At 42.1% G+C, this 23,008-nt stretch overlaps 1 protein-coding gene across 1 annotated transcript in view; it reads right to left on the reverse strand.

Annotated features, from left to right (window-relative positions):
• The window catches only part of PREX2 (phosphatidylinositol-3,4,5-trisphosphate dependent Rac exchange factor 2), a 283,936-nt gene extending 261,295 nt beyond the window's left edge, over nucleotides 1-22,641 (reverse strand). The window contains exon 1 of the mRNA XM_055318289.1: nucleotides 22,020-22,641. Within this exon, the coding sequence (XP_055174264.1) occupies nucleotides 22,020-22,160 (141 nt within the window). The 5' untranslated portion in view covers nucleotides 22,161-22,641. The remainder of the gene's footprint in view (nucleotides 1-22,019) is intronic.
• Between the last annotated feature and the right edge of the window lie 367 nt (nucleotides 22,642-23,008).

Here is a 23,008-nt window from a genome sequence, read left to right on the forward strand (position 1 = left end):
TAGATAAGACAAGACTTGAATTATTAGGGAAGGTCCTGGAGTCCGACAAATATTCTTTGAAATTATATAATAATCATAAAGCATTGGTAAACCTTTCCAGGTGAAAAAAAATGGACTGAAGGAGTAATTATGAACCAAATGGCTTAAATGATTATTCTAATCATCTAAGGAAATAAGTTCAATGAAAGCAGTCAAAATCTACCTCTCTTTGGATTACAAATATTGGCCCTAATCATTATTATTATGAGATCATGCACCCCTCAGAAGTTATCATAAGCCTAAAGCCCATACTCTAAGCTACCGGATCAGTCTAGGAAAATTGTGTCTGTTGGAGGATCCTGAAAGTAAAGAGGGACAGGGGATGGCGAGACCACAGGGGAAGGGGCTACGTAGCAGGGGCTACATTTCTCAAGTGTGAAAGATGACAGAGATCCCCCTGAAGCTACTCCATGTCACAGACTGCAGACCTCAGCTGTGTTAACCCTTGACCCCAACTCCTTTCATGACCTCTGAAAGCTTCAGATGTTATCTTAGACCAAACTCTAAATGGCCCCTTGCTTCCTGATGATCCCTCCACCCACATTCACTCTACTTCTGATTAATGAGCATCACTGGCACTCAGCACCTCCTCTGGGGACTTTGGGACTAGATGAGCACTATGAAACGGAGCAGAGTAAAGCAGAAAATCTCAAAGCCTCATATAAGAGGTACCGATGGCATTGAACATCTTGTTACAGATGTTAAAAGGATGTTCATTCTATATCTCCCTCCCTGCATTATATCTTGCATTATCTCATTAGACAAATGTACCTGCCTTTAAGGCCCACTGCATAAATTCTATACACATTCCTGTGGTTAGTTTAGTACAATGGTTACTAACATTAAGGCTGATTTGGTCCCAGTTTCTTTTTTTTTTTAATATTTTATTTATTTATTCATGAGAGACACAGAGGGAGAGGCAGAGACATAGGCAGAGGGAGAAACAGGCTCCATGCAGGAAGCCTGATGTGGGACTCGATCTCAAGACTCCGGGATCATGCTCTGAGCCAAAGGCAGATGCTCAACCTGCTGAGCCACCCAGGCATCCCTGTTTCATCAGAATCACACCACGCACCCAAAACTTGTGCCACTGATTATGGTAGGTAAGAATCCCAAGTTTTAGAGATGCCTGGGTGGCTCAGTGGTTGAGCATCTGCCTTTGGCTCAGGGTATGATCCCAGGGTCCTGGGATTGAGTCCCACATTGGCCTCCCTGCATGGAGCCTGCTTCTCCCTCTGCCTGTGTCTCTGCCTCTCTCTCTCTGCATCTCTCATGAACAAATAAATAAAATCTTAAAAAAAAAAAAACTCCCAAGTTTTTCCTTGCTTTGAAACAATTATGCAGCAAGTCACAAACAGCATAAAGAAGTGAGTGAAGGGGATCCCTGGGTGGCTCAGTGGTTTAGCGCCTGCCTTTGGCCCAGGGTGTGATCCTGGAGACCCGGGATCAAATCCCACCCACATCAGGCTCCCTGCATGGAGCCTGCTTCTCCCTCTGCCTGGGTCTCTGCCTCTCTCTCTCCCTCTCTCTGTATCGCTCATGAATAAATAAATAAAATCTTTAAAAAAAAAAAAAAAAAGAAGTGAGTGGAAAAGATTTCAACTTTCTGTGGTAATTGTGTTTGCACTTCCTTTTCATTTTTATGGCGTATTAGCCATAGAATGGTCTCTAAGGAGAAACGGAAGAGGAAAGCACATAACCTTATCAAAAATTACAGCCAGCTGAGTCCCTTCCCTTTAAGTTACACTTTTTAAAAGTCTAATGTAAGTATAATCATTCACCAATTTCTATTCTGAAATTGGTAATGACGATAGTAATAAATCTCTTTCCCTTCCTTTGTACTACAAATTCAGTGAGCCAAAGAATGAAGCTCCTCCACAAAAGGCTGCTTTAAAAAAATATCATTTGTAGAACCAACTCTGAAAAAAATTGCAGCACCAGAATCCAAACTCCCAGACTCTACTAACAATAAGGCAAGAAACAAGGCCCCAGGATGCTGACGGGAAAGGGAATATTTTCCACAGTCCTGAAGTGACCCTGCCCCTCCCCCGACAGTCTCCGGCTGTGGCTCCCAATGACATTTTATAGGCCACAAAGGGGCTGCATGCAGCTGTCCACACTTCTCAAGGGAGTCACTTCTACAGGGTCATCAGGGAGGTAATACCATCGGAACAAGGAGCGGGGAGGGCTTGCAAGGTACCCTCCTTACTCTTCCTTTTTCCTCCCAGGGGAAAACCTTAACAAGTAAAGCACCAGAAAGCATTGCATATCTTAGCTTTTAACTCATCTGGGATTATCTAAGATAACAGTTAGAAAACTGGCTTGAGATCCAGCTGCACCTTCAGGAGCCCTACCTTCTCACCCCCACCCCCATTGTCTAATGCTTCAGTCCACTCAGGGCTGAAGGACACTTCATTTCCCCCAGAAGCTTCTCTGCCGTGGTGCACCACTCAGATTGCCGGTTCCCACCAATGATGGATTCTAACCTTGGCTGCAATCCCCACTAGACACAAAGCTGCCGGGATGTGAACCCGTACTGGCAAACACTCTACAAAATAAGCTCCTCAGTGGTGTAAACACAAAACAGTGACAGAGGGACTGCACCTCCAAAAAAAACATATGCCTACTGTATTAAAGTCAGTGTCCTGAAAAATGACAGCTCAAGAATTGACTAGTTAAAGCTCTAAGTCTTAAAGTCCTAAGCGACTGCTAATCTTTACATTAACATTATTAGCAATGTCTCTCTGGGCTTAATTTCACTTCTAAATTACAGCTATACTGAAAACCTGAACAAGAGACCCGATTAGCACTTTCTTCTTGGATACTACTTACTAAGGTAAGAGTAAAAAAAAGGAAAAAAAAAAAGTTATATTCAAATATTCTTAGAGACTTGCAGAAAGGAGTGACTTTCTGCTTTTTCATCCTATATAAAATGTCAAAACATACACAGATTTGTATTCTCCATCTGCTTCACTCATTCTCCTTGCCATTTAAACTAGATAATACACCAAATATTTTACTCATTTGTCTTATATCTCCTGTTTTAGAAATGGAGCTCCAAGAAACAGGTATTTTTAATTCCTGTATGTATTCTCCCAGCCTGGAATGATGATTGGCACATGGTACATGCTCAGTCAATATGCTCTGGAATATTAAGAATCAAAATATCTGGGGGTGCCTGGGTGGCTCAGTCAGTTAGGCTTCTGACTCTTGATTTCGGCTCAGGTGGTAATCTCCCAGTTATGAGATGGAGCCCCACAACAGGCTCCACACTCAGCAGGGAATCTGCTTAAGAGTCTCTGTCTCCCACTTTCCTCTCCTCTCTTTCTCTCTCTCTGTCAAATAAATAAATCTAAAAAAAAGAATCAGAATATCTGAACCTTATGTTTTTGAAAACAATTATTGGAGAGACTAAATCATGGATTAGTATATGAGATATTTTTTAAATTGACCTGAGATATAAATTGCACCGTGTTAAAAGATTTTTCACAAATAAGTTGGTTTTGAAATAAATTTAAAAATCACTCTGATTCTGTTCTGTGGTAATTTTTGGTTTACTGTTTAGTTCTTTCTTTACCTACTACAAAATTACTACAGATTTCACTTGGCAAAAATTATATACTAAAGAAAATTCTAGAATATCACAGAGTAATTGCAACTTTGAATTCTGATAGGCTGGAAAAGAAATGGTTTGTAGAAAGAATATATAATACAATATAATAAAGCTACATTTTTCCCTTTAAATCTAGCCAGCAGACTTCTTCTGTTTTAAGATTTTCTTCAGGGGCACCTGAAGTGGCTCAATTAAGCATCTGCCTTTAGCTCAAGTCATTATCCAAGGTCCTGGGATGGAGCCCCCACATCAGGCTCTCTGCTCAGCAGGGAGTCTGCTTCTCCTTTTTCCTCTGTCTCTTTCCCAGCTTGTGCACTCTCTCTCTCTAAAATAAAATAAAATAAAATAAAATAAAATAAAATAAAATAAAATAAAATAAAATGATTTTTTTCAAATATCCTGGCTGACTTCCTGGATCTCTCATTAAAGTTTGCTTATGTTGGGGCAGCCTGGGTGGCTCAGCCGTTTAGCGCCGCCTTCAGCCCAGGGCATGATCCTGGAGACCCGGGATCGAGTCCCAAATGGGGCTCCCTGCATGGAGCCTGCTTCTCCCTCTGCCTCTCTCTCTCTCTGTGTCTCTCATGGATAAATAAATAAAATCTTTAAAAAATAAAAAATAAAGTTTGCTTATATTTTCCTGATACCATTAAAGTTGAATCTGACCCAAATACTCAACTATAGAAATGTGAAATGCTTAAAATTAAGAATCTATTCAATTATCAACTAAATTTTCAAATTTTCTGACAATCTAACTCATTATTTCCTTATAATTAAGTCAATCTTAACTATAAAATAATTTTTTAAAAATAGTCTTAAAGCCCAAAGAATAGTTGCTACCTCAAAAAAGTATCACCAAAGAAGGTATAATTTATATTAAGAATTATTAGCTCACTGAAAAATATACAAGATACAGGAGAAACACCAACTTCTCATGTGTTACTTGAAAGCTATATTCATCTATCCATTGCATGATTCCCTTTTGGTCTCTAAGTACACAGCTGTGCTAACTGTCCTTGCTAGAAGCTAAGAAAAATGGCGCAGCCTATATAACATGGGACTACCAGAATGCCTGTTACCCTCCCTCATCTATCCTATCAATAGAAGTAGTCCTAGCAAATAGATTACCCCCAGGAATAACAGTCATTTTAAATACATTTCACTTCATTTGTGCTTAAATTACATTAATGCTTTCTACCAATGCAAATTATACAATATCCACTGAATGAATGCAGAACAATACATACATTTTGGAGAGCATAAGATGTGTGTCTGTGTATGCGTGTGCATGTGTATTTAATCCTTGCTTCAAATATTGTATGATATACAGATACACATGAGCTACATCTAACACATAAAACGAAGAGTGAGTGAATAAGTAGTAAATAAAGAAGTACATGGAGATCCAAAATGATCCAAGAGGAATTAAATTAAACCAAAACTAGTCTTAGCAATTATGTACACTAACAACCAACAGTAGTACTAAGGTGGTCTATTTTTACATGATTCATTGCGTTTCCTCATTTCTGTCCTGGAAACTCCTGACTTCTGGGTAATCGTTGGCTCCTGAGTGCTTCCCTGGCTCTGACCCCTGTCTTGGATCGACCATGAGCTTCTTGTTGGTTTGCCTGAAATGAACTACTGTTCCTTCCTAACTTCTAGCTTCTGTGTACTTCCGGAGTCAACAAGTTCTGCATCCCGATCCCAACATCTGCCTTGGTTTTCCGAATCCTGATTAATCACAGTGCTCCTACAATCTAGAAATGCCTAAGCCAGTGAATCACAAGCAGAATGTCTTGGAATAGCTGCACAATGGATCTACTCAGAATCCCCCCTCTCCCATTGAGGAACCAACCAGAATACACTCAGGTGTTGATTACAATAATATAAGCCTTAAAAGGAGTTGTGAGTTGTAAGTTATACATGAATACCTAGTGTCTGACACACAACAGGGACATATTAAATGATTTCCGTATTTTCCTGGGACTATTTATTCGTTTGTTGAGAGTTCAGAAAAAAAAAAAATGTAATTACACAAAATCTCCAAATCTCTCTCTTCAATCTTCCTATAGTGAAAGCCAAGCAGAAACAACAACAACAACAACAACCACAAAAACCCTTTAGGTAGCTCTCACAAACATATGTGAAGAGGTAAATAAATATAAAATAGATCTCTATGTGGACAAGAATATATTATTGTAGGGGGAAATTATCCAAATTATATGTTAAGTAGAACAGGTTCTTACAGTAAAGAAATCCAAGAATTAATAAAAATGATTTTCTGAGAACCAAGCCCAAAGTATCATGGAGTCTAAGTGTGGCAGAAATTACACCTTGCCCCTCAATATTTATTTTCTACTTATTTATTTTAGTACAGAACTCCCCAAGTTGCAGCTACACACATGGCTGCCCAACTATATCATGCATGTCCAGTCTCCCCTGCAGCTGGTTCAGCCATATTATGATGTTATGACCAAGGGAATAAGAGTGAAAGTGATGTGTGGGATTTGTCTATCCCCCTAGAGCTGGAGCAAAAGAGGTCTATAAGCCAGCTTCCACCATATGTACAAGAAGACTCTGGTGTATTGGTTCCCCAATCTTCTGCACATTGGAACCACCTAAAGAAACTATATAAAGTACTGATGCCTGGCTCTCTCCTACGACATTGACTTAATTGGTCCTGGGGGATGGTGGAACAATAAGGTAGAAGGAATGGGAGACTAAATGACCTGAGAGAGCTGAGCTTGCTTAACTTTTCTGAAATACTCTTAGGCAATTGAATTGAAAAATTAAATAACCAGGGCTCCAAGACAGGACACACAAAAAAAGCCATGTCAATTACATGTGGCTTTCATCATCACAAACAATCCACGTTGTTTGAACTTTTGTTGTTTAGCCTCAGTGAAAGCAGCTGAACAAATATTCTTATAAATAAACGTAATAAATACACAAATCCTACTCTTCAGAAAAAAGAATATGTAAGTATAGGTTAAAAATAATAGCATTCTTTTTCTATGGGATCCCTGGGTGGCGCAGCGGTTTGGCGCCTGCCTTTGGCCCAGGGCGCGATCCTGGAGACCCAGGATCGAATCCCACATCGGGCTCCCGGTGCATGGAGCCTGCTTCTCCCTCTGCCTGTGTCTCTGCCTCTCTCTCTCTCACTGTGTGCCTGTCATAAATAAAAAAAAAAAATAAATAATAGCATTCTTTTTCTAACAACATCCAAAAAATAGGAGCACCTGGGTGGCTCAGTCCATTAAGCATCTGCCTTCTGCTCAGGTCATGATCTCAGAGTCCCAAGATCGAGCCCCTCGAGCTCCCTCCTGAGCAGTGAGTCTGCTTCTCCCTCTGCCCTTCACCCTGCTCATGCTTGCTCTCTCTCATTTTCTCTCTCTCAAGTAAATAAAAAAAATATTTGGGGATCCCTGGGTGGCTCAGCGGTTTGGTGCCTGTCTTCCACCCAGGGCATGATCCTTGAGTCCTGGGATCGAGTCCTACCTCGGGCTCACTGCATGGAGCCTGCTTCTCCCTCTGCCTGTGTCTCTGTGTGTCTCTCTCTGTCTCTCATGAATAAATAAATAAAATCTTTAAAAAAAAATGAAAGAAAAAAAGAAAGAAAAAGAAAGAAAAAAGAAAGAAAGAAAGAAAGAAAGAAAGAAAGAAAGAAAGAAAGAAAGAAAGAAAGAAAAGAAAGAAAAAAGAAAGAAATGGACTCTTTCTATTTTGTTCTGTTTTCCTCAACATGCGACTTCCATTTCATAGTCCAAAATGGCTGCCTCATTACCTATCATCACATCCTCATAACAGCCAGGGAGAAGGGATAGAGTGCACACTCCTTTGCTGTAAAGGTACACCTCAGAAGTTACCCATGCCACTTTTGCTCACACCTCACTTCCCAGAACCTTTTTTTTTTTAATTTTATTTTTTTTAATTATTTATGATAGTCACACACTGAGAGAGAGAGGCAGAGACACAGGCAGAGGGAGAGGGAAAAGCAGGCTCCATGCACTGTGAGCCCAACGTGGGATTCGATCCCGGGTCTCCAGGATCGCGCCCTGGGCCAAAGGCAGGCGCTAAACCGCTGCGCCACCCAGGGATCCCCCCAGAACCTATTCATATGCCCACACTTAAAGGGAAGGGAGCCTGGGAAATGTAGTCTTTAGTTAGACAATCATGTCCTGAGCTAAAACTTTCATCACTATGGAAGAAAAGAATATTTAGACTTTGGGAGCAATTAGAAGTCTCTGCCAGACATCTCATTATTCAAGAAGTACAAGAGAAATTGGGATAAGGCTGTGTCTAGAATATTCAAAAAATTTTTGTTGAATAAATATATAAATACAAAAATATTTCTATATAATATATAAAAATATATTAAAGTTATACAAAATCCAACACATAGATATACAGTGTAGAAAATGAAAATCCCCTTTGCTTCCATAATTTTTCAGCTCTGGGGAAAGAATGAATTATTAAAGCAATCTTGGAATATGCAGATATGGGACTAACATCTAGGTGACATAATGTCTTTCGATAGCTCTTCCCCAAGTGCTACTGACAGAAATAATACTTTAGAACGGAGACGTTATTTCTGGAATCCGAAGATTTCTTTCTTTGGGGCAATAGTCTCAAATAAGAGGAAAACTAGATAGCAAAGGAACATGAAAGCAAGGCCAAGCTGACACATTACAAGACATCAAAGGAAAACATCAACATTTCTTGCACAATCACTGAAAATGTGTCACCATCTATAAAGCCTCTTTTACTGGCAAGAAGACAACTTAAATAGATAATTAAAATAACAAAAGTATCAAAGCAAAGTCAGAGATACCAACTCGTATGTGACTCAGAGAAACAAAGTTTTAAAATAAATAAAAATGCTTACTCATTCATATTCTATATTGCTGTATTTTTGCTATTAACCCAGAGAGTATTTTTATATCAGTATTCTAAATTTAACCAGCTGCCATCATTTCTTAAGTATTATACCATTTAACCTTTTCAAGTGAAGGGTTTGTCTTTTAATGGAAAATACTCATTTTGCATTGATGACAGAACATAATGTCCTTGGCTTAGCTCTTCTCCAACAACGCAGGTCCTTTTTTGTCAGTATGCTTAGCTATATGGCATGGCTGGAATACCACAAATGTATTCAAGGAATCAAATTCTGAAGTCATCTATGCTAACTAGAAATGTTTAAAAATCATAAGCTCAATTTAACATATCAATTTTCTTAAATTTATAATCATTGAATTCTTGGATAAAATGTAATAATCATTTATGAGAATTGGAAAACATTAGAAAAAAAAGTTTTTATAAGATGTACCAGGATCTGAATGAATATACTCAATACCATCTGAAAAGTGACCCAACCTCAATTTTAAGCAAAGAAACACTTCCTAAAGGGTGTTTTTCCTGATTTTTTTTAATTGTTTGAGGCAAATCTAATACCATAAGTCAGAGAAATCTTGGTTTTAACATAGCTAATGCAATTTTAATAAGTTGATCATAAAAATTCACCTGTTAGGAAAAGTAAATATTATAAATAATATTTTAAAGGAATTCTTGTAGACAAAAACAATTATTTTTAGGTTAAACTAATTGTACTCAAAACTCAAACATGACAATTTTATTTGGGATTAAAATATAAACCAGGTATACAGTAGGGATCCCTGGGTGGCTCAGCGGTTTGGCGCCTGCCTTCGGCCCAGGGCGTGATCCTGGAGACCCGGGATCGAGTCCTACATCGGGCTCCCTGCATGGAGCCTGCTTCTTCCTCTGACTATGTCTCTGCCTCTCTCTCTCCTCTGTGTCTTTCATGAATAAATAAATAAAATATTTTTAAAAAACCAGGTATACAGTAAAAGAACACTCAACAGAACACTGTCAAAAGACAAGTACTGAGAAAAAATGTAATGATACCAGAATGTTCCCAGATAAATCAATATTTCTTTTTTAAAAAGTGTGCACAGTAACTGCTGGTGTGCATTAAATGTAATAATCTATACAATTTGTGTCATGGTTTAAAAAAATGATAACATGGGACTCCTAGGTGGTTCAGGAGTTGAGCTTCTACCTTCCACCCATGGCGTGATCCTGGAGACCCGCAATCGAGTCCCACATCGGGCTCCCTGCAAGGAGCCTGCTTCTCCCTCTGCGTGTATGTCTGCTTCTCTCTCTCTGTGTCTCTCATGAATAAATAAAAAAAATATTTTTAAAAATAAAATAAATTTTAAAATGATAAAGATTTCCAAGACTTTAACCTAGTCATGTGCTCTCTCTCTCGATTACTCTCTCTCAAATAAAATATTTAAAAATTATAATAAACATAAATAAAAGAATTACACAATGACAGTCAAACATCCAACCTCAGATACCTGAGTTCAATTCCTCTTAGTATTTTTTTAAAGATTTTATTTATTTATTCATAAGAGACACAGAGAAACAGACACAGGCAGAGGGAGAAGCAGGCTTCATGCAGGGAGCCCGATGTGGGACTCGATCCCGGGACTCAAGGATCACACCCTGGGCTCCTGCAAGGAGCCCGATGTGGGACTCAATTCCAGGACCCTGGGATTGTGACCTGAGCCAAAGGCAGATGCTCAACCACTGAGCCATCCAGATGCCCTTCCCCTTATTATTCTTGAAAATGTTCCAAATCCTTACCACTGTCTTTATAGATTCTTACTCTAAGCAAAAACAAACAACAAAAACCACACAACACAAAGGAAACAACGGTTCAATTCATAAACAAAGGCCATGAGGTAGAAGAAACCTCCAACTCCCCTCTCCACTAAAATAACCCTGAGTACTACATCCTTTGTTCCTCCCAGAGGAAAAGCACTCCCCACCCCACAGGCTCACCCTCAGGACTCTCCATCTCCAGACCCCCTGCCACCTCCTCTCCCCTCCAGGACCACACTTCCCCTAGGTTCCTGAAAGTCCCTCTGGCCTCCTCAGGACCTTTCTTTATCTATTAAAGCCTCTCATATGCTTCCAGGCTGGAAGAGAAAGGGCTCAGAAGCAGGGTAGGTGGCCTCAACAAGACTCAGTCAACTGAGGCAGGAGGAGAATAGAAAAAGAGATTAAATGCTTACTGCCTATCAGGACTTTACCTACAGAAGCTGATTTGAACTTGAAGCCAGCCTGTGAGATATTATTGAATGTGTTTTCCAAATGTGACACTAAGAGTAAAGAGGCCATGCAATTTGTCCCAAGTTACACACAGTTTCTAAGTTTTCAGTGCCAGAACTTTGACCCAGGTCATCAGATTCCCTGAACCCAAGCTCTGCACCATGCACTTCACCCCACTGTCCCCGTGTGGCAGGGCCACTGGTGAGTGTTCACAAGGAGGTACAAAGGCCATCCCAGCAGTTCCACAAGCCCTAGACTAGAGAAGCAGCAGAATTTTTAAAATATCAGAGAGACAGCCCACTCCTTCTTAGAGTCAGAGTCTGCCACGATGTGTTGCTATGGGTGTCTCATGGCAGTGAACCTTGCCAAGTATCTTCCTTATCTCTGGTGACACAGGGGTTCCTTCCATGGTTTACACCAAGATGCACTGCACTTCCACCATGCTGTGTTGTCACAGTTTTAGCTCCCTTCCTATTTGTCTCCTTCCCTCTGCTATACTCCTCTTCCTCAAACGACCCTGGACAAAAATCACCCCCTTTTATTACTAACCTACGTCCCCCCTGGCATTTACCATCAAAGTCTCTGGATAGTTTTTCCATAGGTCTTCACCACTCAGCTTCCATGGGGGTCTCAGCTCATTCCCTGTCAAGCTTCTGCTTACACACACTAGGGAAGCTAAAGCTCAATGACAGGCTAACTGCCAAATCCAGTGGCCTCTTCAGTCTTCCCACTACCTACTTCTCAAAAGTTCTGACACTTTAAAGAAACCTTTCTTCTGAATATGAGGTCTTTCCTTGGATTTCAAGAGATCACTCTCTCCTGGTTCCTTGTTTCAACCTCTGATGGCTGTCGGAGGCACCAAAGTACTCTACTTCTTCCTCTATCCTTTAAATGCTGGCTTTCCAATGACCTACCCTTAGTTTGTATGTTTTTTTCCCTCGAGTTGTTCCCCTGATGGCATCTCATCCATCTGATGACTTCAACAAATCTAAGTTAATTTCTAGATCTTTCATTTTTTTCTCAAATGCTTTCTTAACTTTATTATTCTCTTCTTCAAAACATAGCAGAGGGGATCCCTGGGTGGCGCAGCAGTTTGGCGTCTGCCTTTGGCCCAGGGCGTGATCCTGGAGACCCGGGGTCGAATCCCACATCGGGCTCCCGGTGCATGGAGACTGCTTCTCCCTCTGCCTGTATCTCTGCCTCTCTCTCTCTCTGTGACTATCATAAATAAATAAAAAGACTTACAAAAAATAAATAAATAAATAAATAAATAAATAAATAAATAAATAAATAAATAAATTTAAAAAAAAAAAAACATAGCAGAGTTTGTAGCCCAGAAGGTCCAAAACCAAATTCACTTTGCTCCTCCTCCTCATGCTGTTCTGTCCCTTGTATTATACTTCTCAGTTAATGACACTGTCCATCTCATCTTCAAATCAGACTGTGTTCTTCCTTGTATAGAAACCTCCACTTCTGAATGAAGACAAATATCAAAAGTTCTGCCCCAAGAACGTCTCATTATTGTTGGATGCTTGTTTGTCTGTTTGTGGTTCAGTTTGGTTTTTCTTCTGTTTTGTTTATCTTCTCCATTGCTTCATTGCTTTTATCTTCTTCATTTCTTTTATCTTAAATCCTAAATCACATTTCTTTCTTTTTTTTTAACTTTTTTTTTAATTTTTATTTATTTATGATAGTCACACACAGAGAGAGAGAGAGAGAGAGAGAGAGGCAGAGACACAGGGTGAGGGAGAAGCAGGCTCCATGCACCAGGAGCCCGATGTGGGATTCGATCCTGGGTCTCCAGGATCGCGCCCTGGGCCAAAGGCAGGCGCTAAACCGCTGCGCCACCCAGGGATCCCCTAAATCACATTTCTTACCTGGACCAATGCAATGGGAGAAACTCCTAATGGGTAACTAGACTCCAGTCTTTAATCCTCAATTCCATTGACAGAACTCTCTTGCTGAGAAACAAAGCTAATCTCAGTAGATACTGTTCTTTTATCGATGGCATTATAATAAGGTATAACTGTGTAGATGAAACCATAAGACTAGGGCAGCCCGGGTGGCTCAGCGGTTTAGGCTCCTTCAGCCCAGGGTGTGACCCTGGAGACCTGGGATCGAGTCCCATGTTGGGCTCCCTGCATGGAGCCTACTTCTCCCTCTGCCTGTGTTTCTGCCTCTCTGCCTCGCTCTCTCTCTCATGAATAAATAAATAAAATCTTTAAAAAAAAAGAAATCATAAGACTAAAGACACACCCCTCTGTGCAGAGAGTATGATCCGGCCATATGATTAATACTCCAAAAATAAAAATTATGAATGAACTAGGATATATTTACTACGAGCATCAAGAGATCTTCTTAAGGACAGCAACCTGATGCCTTCCTCACGCATACACATCCAAGCTAATGGCTAGAAAACAAAGTACTCTCCTAAATCAGTCCAGGAATAGTGCCCAGCCTGGGGGGGTGGGGGGGGTTGGGGGGGGATGCAGTTAGGAGCTATCTTAGGGCTTAGGATAAAAATAAATCAGAGTCTCCAGACCCTGAAAGAAAGATCACTTTGGTGGGCGCAGAAATCTGTATTATACAAGTTAGATCACATTTATGTTTCACGTTGTTTCTACGATTACTTCCCTAGCCAAGAATGATGCCTTGAAGATTATAACCTGTCCCAGATTAAGAGAAGCAAGGAAAGGTCTTCTCTGTGTGCTTGTGTGGATTGCCCAGGACCAGAGAGGTGGGAGACACGGAATGAGGGGAAAGAATCCTGAGGTGAAATTCAAAGACAGAGATTAGGAAATCATGGCCTGGCAACTTTTTCCCTCAAGACATCCCTTTCCAGGGACAACTCTGTAGGTCTCGGGCTTGTTTATTACTAATAAGACAGTAGGTGTCCCCTCACAATTGATTTCCCACTACCTTTAGTTAAAATCAGAGCTACCAATCCCCCAAAATATCCAAAAAGTATATAGAATTTTTCAATCTCCATCAATGAAGAATTTCCAGCATCCCTCAGGGCAACATCATGCCAGCACTCCCAGAATGCTGTACCGAGGTCACATGAAATATGCTGCCCTCTCAGGATGGATAGTTGTCTTCTCAGTCTGGAATATTCTATCTCATCCTTCAGAAGCTGTCCATCACCTCTTTCCTAAAACTTTCTTTGACGCCAGACTGAAGGAGTCCCTTGATGCTTCCAGGCGACTTAGCTTATTGCTCTACCATGGCCTCTCCCACATGGCATCGTGACTGTTTGTACACTGAGGGTGAAGATGGCAGCATAAGAACCTGAGGGTCACACAACTCAGCCGGTAACACAGCCTAAGCACAATGTGCTGAATCAATTTATCCTTGCCTGGAAAAAGTTAGATCGTGACTGAAACAAGTTGTTTTTGGACTCATTCAAACTGGTGTGTTTGCTATTGTTTTATTTGTTTGTTCCCCCGAGCACCTGCTATTTGCACAGCACTGTTTAGGCCAAGAAAACTGTACATAGGAAATAAATGCACCATGCCTATTCTCTTGGAGTTTATGATCTAGGTAAGTAGTTTTTCTAACTGCTTTAGCAAAAGCACAAATCATAAGAGGGCTAGAAGTTGAATGGAGAGCCGGAAGCCAAACAATTCAGTTCCCCCTCACCTTCTGTGAGGTCCCCTGAAGCCAGTCACAGAACAATGGAACCCTAGGGATCATCATTCAAAAGAGCTAAGGGGCACATACTTTAAGCCAAAACAGATAATAAATATGCAATAATTTACTGTCAACTGTAAAACACCATACCATCTACGGTTGTTATATAGACTGCTAAATGCTCTCACAGTCTTAAGTCAACTGCATATTTACAAGAATATTGGGGGGGGGGGGCATCTCAGTAGCTCAGTAGGTTAAGGGTCTGCCTTTGCCTCGGTCATGATCCAGAGTCCTGGGACTGAGCCCTGCAACAGGCTCCCTGCTTCATAGGAAGCAGGCTTCTCCCTGTCCCTCCAACTGCTACCCCCAGCTTGTATTCACTATCTCTCTGTCAAATAAACAAAATATTTAAAAAAATACAAGAATATCATGGGAAGGACTTCATGAACAGAAGGGAAACAAAGGGAGGAAGTAAAGAAGAGACTCAGAAAGTGAAGATGAGAATATCACACATGCAAAAATTGTACATCTGTATGACAACCACAGCATCAGAAGAAATAACAGGTAACAATATATATGGCCCCCCCTGTGAGCCAGGCACTGGGCAAAGCCCAATGTATACATCATCACATCCTTACAGCAACCTTGAAAAATACTATTGTTTGCCCATTTTACAGATGAAGAAAATGGGGCTTGAAAAGTTTAGGAAAAGTGTCCAAAGCTACCTTGTAAATTAGAGACAGAATTCAGATTCTGGGCTCTCCAAGGTCAATGCCTAGACAGGATAGGAAATTTCAAAATCTTTTATTTATGACAAGACGTGTAGCTCAAAGTCTTTGTCTTCATGTGCCTGCAGTGTGGAAGAACAGTGCATTCTGATATGCCAGGAACAATTTCCGTTTACATCTGTTTTCCAGTGTAATTTTTAACAGTACTCCCTATCCCTCTCAGAAATGTCCCAGTTTAGGGGCAGCCCAGGTGGCTCAGCGGTTTAGCACTGCCTTCAGGCCAGGGTATGATCCTGGAGACCTGGGATCCAGTCCCAGGTCGGGCTCCCTGCATGGGGCCTGCTTCTCCCTCTGCCTGTGTGTGTCTCTGCCCCTCTCTCTCTCTCTCTCTCTCTATCTCTCTGTGTCTCTCATGAATAAATAAATAAAATATTAAAAAAAAAGAAATGTCCCAGTTTAGACAAAAACATATATGGTCATCCTGCCTCAAAGCCATAGTGAAATGTGCTAAGCCCAGTGTAAAATAAAAGTGTGAGGCCTTTTGCTCCAAAAGCAAGGAAAAAAAGTGTTAGTAAAGGTACTGAAATATAAAGCTTTTCTCTTTCTTTCATGTATCTGCTCTGCTCACACTCCACTATTCCAATGAATTTCACTTGTAAAACACAAGTTCAAAGATAAAATCAGCACAAATTTCAAGACAGTGCTAGCATTAAACCAATTTCCAGGTCTTTCTGAGCACAAAGCCCAGTGCAAACTGTACAGCTTGCACACCCATGAAGCTGGCCCTGCTTTGCCCTTTTTCTGTTCACTCAAATGGGTGGTCTGGGAAGCCATCCTGATCTTGTTATGCCCTATGACTGGGTTGCAAAAAAGGAAACCAATTGCAACATGCTATTATCCAGACTTGGAACATGAATACTGGGCATTAGGTCCATAAAATCATTTCTTTAGAAAAAATATGTTTGAATACTTCTAATAAAGCACAAAATTCCAATTCCCAAACAATAGTTGGTTTTTTTTTTATGTTTTTTATTTATTTATTCATGAGAGACACAGAGAGAGACAGAGAGGCAGAGACACAGGCAGAGGGAGAAGCAGGCTCGATGCAGGGATCCCGATGTGGGACTCGATCCTCGGACTCCAGGATCAGGACCTGGGCCGAAGGCAGGCGCTAAACCGCTGAGCCACCCAGGCATCCCTCCAATTCCCAAACAAAACAAGAACATGCATTCAAGCAAATTTGGTCACTCTCTACATTTTATCTATGACCTAAAAATAACAAATCCAGATAATATAACCTACCCATGATATCAAATTTAGAAATTGAGTATACAATGAATTGAAATAATGGTGTGTTACAAAGTCTTTAATACCACGATGCCTGATTTAAATACTGTCTCTGTTTTGTTTTTTTTTCTTTAAGATTTTATTTATTTATTCATCAGAGACACACAGAGAGAGAGAGGCAGAGACAGAGGCAGAGAAGCAGGCTCCATGCAGGGAGCCCGACGCGGGACTTGATTCCGGGTCTCCAGGATGACACCCTGGGCCAAAGGTGGCGCTAAACCGCTGAGCCACCCGGGCTGCCCATTGTCTCTGTTTTAAATGCAGGTACATGTTTAATTTAAAATTTCTTGTTATATAAATTCATATGTGCCTATGAAATTTCAATAACTTCCACTCTATACAAACCAAATGGAAGAAAAACAAAACTCAAAATTTTAAGGATGATTGAGGAATTGTCCTTGAGGATGGCCTGGAAGTTGGGGCATATGGATGGCTCAATCAGTTAAACATCAGATTCTTGATTTAAGCTTAGGTCATGATCTCAGGGTTGTGAGACAGAGCCCCACATTGAGCTCCACACTGGGTGCGGAACCTGCTTAGGACTCTATCCCTGTCCCTCTGCCCCTGCCCTGCCTTCTCTTAAAAAAAAAAAAAAAAAGAATAGGGTGGGAGGTGTGTTAAAGAATGGGTCAACTGGGATTCCTGGGTGGCGCAGCGGTTTGGCGCCTGCCTTTGGCCCAGGGCGCGATTCTGGAGACCCCGGATCGAGTCCCACGTCGGGCTCCCGGTGCATGGAGCCTGCTTCTCCCTCTGCCTGTGTCTCTGCCTCTCTCTCTCTCTCTCTCTGTGACTATCATAAATAAATAAAAATTTAAAAAAAAAAAAAAAAGAATGGGTCAACTGGTTGACTCATTCATTCATTCATTCATTCAGTAAGCATTTACTGCATACCTACAGTTTCACAAGCACTGCACAAAATTCTGGGGGGAAACAGACAAGTAAAATATGGGCCTGTCCTCAACAAGCTTACATTCTAGTAGAAGAGACCAAGGTAAACACAAACACGTATAAGCTCCCTTTGGTGCTACAGAACAAGAAACGATGGGGAAGAGTGGGTACAAAGCATTGAGCACTCTAGCCTGGGACGGGAGGGAGAAGACAGGATCATGAAGTTTCCTGAAAGAACTGAGAGTCCTGAAACCCAGTGGGAATGCAAAAGATAGGAGGGCTAGAGAGGAACAAAAGAAACCAGAGAACCCACGGGAAGGAGTGAGCCACTCTAAATAACAGCTATTTGGAGATGAGAGTGGAGAAAGTTGTTCTCTCCTTAAAAAAAAAAAAAACAAAAGGGTTGGAAATGAGAACAGAAAGGAATCAGAAGTATACAAGATCACAGGGGAGCTTGGGTCGCTCAGCCGATGAGACATCTAAACTTGCACTCAGGTCACGATCTCAGAGTCCTAGGATGAATCCAGAGTCAGGCTCCCCTCAACAGGCAGTCGGCTTCGCCCCCTCCCTCTGCTCCTCCCCTAGCTCATGCTTACTTCCCTCCTCTCTCTTTCTCTCTCCTCTCTCAAATAAATAAATTTTTAAAAGTTCTTTAAAAGAAAAAGAAGTATAGAAAATCTTAGAAAAGTTTTCCCTTTCAGATCATATGATCATTAATCAAGAGAAAAAATATCATTCTGTTCGATTATTTACATATGGGCTTGTAAGCAAAAATATGTTCTTGGTAAAACTAAAAATATGATTTCTATTTCTTCATAATAAAGGTAAGAGCTACCCTTCATCCATGTTAATGGCTAAAACAATGACAGAAATCTAAAACAGTGACTAACAAATATTTACATTTGACCTAGAAATGCACTATCATATTTTTTATTTTTTTAAAGATTTTATTTATTTATTCATGAGAGACACACAGAGAAAAGCAGAGACATAGGCAGAGGGAGAAGCAGGTTCCCTGCAGGGAGCCTGATGCGGGACTCCAACCCAGGTCCCTGAGATCATGACCTGAGCCAAAGACAGCCGCTCAACCATTGAGCCACCCAGGTGCCCCAACTATCCTATTTTTTTACAACAAATGTACCACCGCACTTATTTAATACTGTTAATTTTTTAAAAAAATAACTTTTATTGTTTGCCTACATTTCTTATCAGTCCTTAAAGATGGACTCCTAGAAAAAGGAATTGCCAGGCCAAAGAGTTTGAATATTTGTAAAGCTCTTGGTACATTATTAGCTTAGGCTAAAGTTCACACTAGATTGACAACATCTACTGAAGATGACCAAGTAATATACATGGGTATTCAGTGTTGCTGTAAATAATAACCAAAAAAGAAATACTCAGAAAATCTAAAAGTATTATAAGTAGATCTTAGGCTTTGAATGACTATGACTAAAAAGAAACCAGGGTAAATTTTTGTTTATGATGATATTCAGGCCAATTAGTGTGTCTGTGTGTGTGTGAACATGTAGGTGCATAAATATTGGATGTAAATACAGAAAATATGGACAAAGAAAAATAAAAGTAGAAGGGCCCATAATTTCTGAATGAGGTAATAATGTAATCATTAAATCAACCACTTGTGGGGATCCCTGGGTGGCTCAGCAGTTTGGCACCTGCCTTCAGCCCAGGGCGTGATTCTGGAGACCCGGGATGAAGTCCCACATCGGGCTCCCTGCATGGAGCCTGCTTCTCCCTCTGCCTGTGTCTGTGCCTCTCGCTCTTTCTGTCTCTCATGAATAAATAAATAAAATCTTTAAAAATAAATAAATAAATAAATAAATAAATAAACAAACCACTTGTAAATAGGTACATATAATTTATTTTATACCTCCCACCATTTGTTACCCAACTCTGTATAGCCGTAAGTTTTCAGTTTTAGGGCAGCCTGGGTGGCTCAGCGGTTTAGCGCCGCCTTCAGCCCAGGGCCTGATCCTGGAGACCTGGGATCGAGTCCCACGTCAGGCTTCCTGCATGGAGCCTGCTTCTCCCTCTGCCTGTGTCTCTGCCTCTCTGTTTCTCAAATAAATAAATAAAATCTTTAAAAAAAAAAAAGTTTTCAATTTTAATAATCAAGTGCTAAAGTTAGAGGAAAACCTCACATGTTAAATAAAGGTCAACAAATTGGTTTTTGATGTAGGTTAGGTTACCTCTCTATTTCTATAAATTAGGGCTCCGCACAGTACTTTTTTCATATGCCTCCAGAAAGGAGTAACTAGTGCAGTTTAAGAAGTGACTCAAATTTTTCAAAAGTCAGAGGACAAAGTCACCAATGAAGTTTCTTGAAAGGCAAATCTGGTGCTATTGTAAAATCACATCTCCACCTCACACTAGTCAGAATGGCTGGTATCAAAAAGACCAGAAATAATAAGTGTTGGCAAAGACATGGAGGAAAGGGAACTCTCATGCCCTGCTTGTGGGAATGTAAATTAGTGCAGCCACTCTGGCAAGCAGTATGGAAGTTCCTCAAATAACAAAAATAGGAGTATCATATCGTCCAGTAAGCCCTCTTCCAGGCACTTACCTGAGGAAAATGAAAACACTAATTCAAAAAAATATATGTACACCTATGTTTGTTGCAGCATTGTTTATAATATGTAAGATATGGTAAGAACTTAAGTGTCATCTATAAATGAACTAAGATGTAGTATGGGGATCCCCGGATAGCTTGGCGGGTTAGCACCTGCCTTCAGCTCAGGGCGTGATCCTGAAGTTCCAGAATCAAGTCCCACATCAGGCTCCCTGCATGGAGCCTGCTTCTCCCTCTGCCTGTGTCTCTGCCTCTCTCTCTATCTCTCTCTGTGTCTCTCATGAATAAATAAATAAATAAATATTTTTTTAAAAAAGAGGATATAGTACAGAATAGAATATGGAATACACAATGGAATATCACTCAGCCATTAAAAAAGAATTAAATCTGGCCATTTGTGACAGCACAGATAGACCTAGCCAGTATTACACAACATGAAAGAAGTCGTCCAGAAAGACAAATAACATACAATTTCATTACACTGGAATAAAAAAAACAAAAACAAAAGCAAAAAACAAAGCAAACAAACAACAAAAAGAGAAACCGAGTCATAAATACAAACTAGTTGCCTGAGGAAAGGGGGATGGGGAGGATAAGTGAAATAGGTGAAGAGGATTAAGAGCTAGACACTTCTAGTTATAAAATAAGTAAGTCATGGAAAAGTACAGCATGGGGAATATAGTCGATACTATTGTAATAACTTTGTAAAAAAAAAATTCAAATCTCCCTAAAAACATGCTTTTTTGACATTGCTGCATGGAAGTGTACAACAATCCAATTTATCACCAATTACCCATATATTCTGAAATACCCAAACGTTTCCCAAAAATGTGGTGCGGGGGTGGGGGGGGGCCTCAAGTACATTGATTTTAATTTGAGAAGTCAACCGGAAGTCAACCTGTGCATCTTCCATCCCCTGAGACATTCTTCTCTCCTTCTTGCCATAACAAAGAAGTGAATTCCTCTACAATAATTATAAGCAGAAAGTTTACATCTTACAGAACACTGAGCAGGAAGTTTGGCCTTTGAAACATTTCCCTCTGGACCACAGGGGTATGGAACAGGGAGGGAGGTGGAAGGAGCAGAAGGTTTGAAGATTTTAGGTTGCAAAGGCTAAAGCTCCTCAGTCGTTAGATGATGCTCTCCCGGGCATCAGGGTGGAGGGGGGCTAAAGCTCAAACCCATGTCTTTGCAACAGGGAAGAGAGAAAATTCAACTTTTGAGTGATGTCTCAGAAGTTTCTTTCGCTCAATTTTGCCCCTTCTGGCTCAAAAATGAATGAAACGTTTCCAGAGCAAGCTCCCAAGGCGTCAAGCTGAAACTTTCAAACCAAGTTCCTGCCAGTTCTTTCTAGGAGCTCCCGAAGTTGTGTCCTGGTACCGCGCTCTCGGGAAGCCGGGAGCGGAGTGGGGAGCGGAGTGGGGAGCGGAGTGGGGAGCAGAGTGGGGAGCGGAGTGGGGAGCAGGGGCAAACCCGCGAAGGGGGGCGGGGGCGGGAGACTGCGGGGCGAGAACGGGGTGAGCACCACATGTGGCTTTAATCTCCAACAGCTGCTGGAGGGCCTAGCCCCGCTGCTCTTTCTGTACCCCCCCCCCCGCCACAATCCTAGGTTTCAAGCGTTATTGTAACTAAAGGGACTTCGCTGCCAGGGAATCTGAACGATGAACCCACGCTCCAAAAGAATCAAGGATTTAAAAAAAAAAAAAAACTAAAAACTAAATGTACCTGAATGTAGCCAACTGAGTTTAATCAAGACCAAGTGTTAAAAATCCCAGGGGAGGAAGAGTGGGGGGTGGGGGGGGGGACACACAGTGCGACCCAACGGGCCAGGGACGGAGGTAGAGAGCAGTGAGCAAAGCTGGGGTGGCGGGGATTCCCCGGGCAGGAGTGTTCCGGAGCGACGTGCGGGCGCCCGCAGACCTGCAAGTGCGGGAGCGGCGGGGAGAGCATCAGCATCCGCTGCAGGGGCCCCGCGGGGGCGGGGGGTGTCGGCGATGCTCGGGCCCGACCCCCCGCGGCCTCTCGGGGCTCGGCGGCCGCGCGGGGACACACTCACCGACACCAGGAACTCCAGCGTGCCCACGTAGTCCCGCTCGGTCTTCTGGAGCTCGCTGAGCACGCACACGCGCAGCCGGAGCTGTTTCTCCAGGTCCTTGGCGCTCTCGGCGCGGCAGTCCCCGCGGCTCTCGTCGCTCATGGTCCGCAGCGCCGCGCGCCCCCCGCGGCCCGAGGGCAGAGTGGGCGCCGCCGACAAGTCCGAGGAGCTCCGGGCGCCCTTACATGCTGGGGCGAGGCCGGGGCGGGCTCCCGCTGGGACGCGGGCGCGGGAGGCAGCTCCCGGGAGAGGCGCCCCCGGGCCGGGACCTGCGCGCCCTGCCCCGCGGCTCCGGCCTCACGCGGCCCGGGCTGGAGGGGAGGCGGCTCCGGCAGCGACGGCGGTGACTTGGACGTTCCTCAAATGCTTTGTATCCATGTGACTCCGACCCTTCACCCTTCGCCAAATCTCAGGAAAAAGGAAACAACCCTGGGGAAGTGCGTTGCGTGCCAGCTAACTAAACACACACACACACACACACACACACACACACACACACGCACGCACGGAGTCAGCGCTTGAGATGGAACTAATCGGAGATTCCCAAACCCAGGAGGACGTACTCCAAGACACGGCTCGAGGCTTGCTCCTAGGACTCCCGCCTATTGTTTGGCTTTAATGTGTTTTGTGCAAATCCTGAAGGCAAAGAAACAAGTCCCCACGGTTACATAACTGGATGGGAACAAAACAACCGTGGTATTGACCCTCCCGTCTTTGAAAAGAAACACACTGATTTTTGGTTTTGTTTAGGCACGAAATGGATTTGCTTTTAAAAGCCCCCAACCGAGAAGAAGTCTCAGGGCAGATACCCTCCTGCCTGCGCTTGGAAAGTCAATTAGCATAATAAATGAAGACACTATGGGAAAGTGACAGCCCCGGCCCAAACAATAAACTCCAGACACAATAAGCATCACCCCTGCTCTGTGCTGTTTTGGACGGATGCTTTGCAT

Source organism: Nyctereutes procyonoides, unplaced genomic scaffold (genome assembly GCF_905146905.1).
Source record: "Nyctereutes procyonoides isolate TBG_1078 unplaced genomic scaffold, NYPRO_anot_genome, whole genome shotgun sequence".
Classification (NCBI taxonomy): domain Eukaryota; kingdom Metazoa; phylum Chordata; class Mammalia; order Carnivora; family Canidae; genus Nyctereutes; species Nyctereutes procyonoides.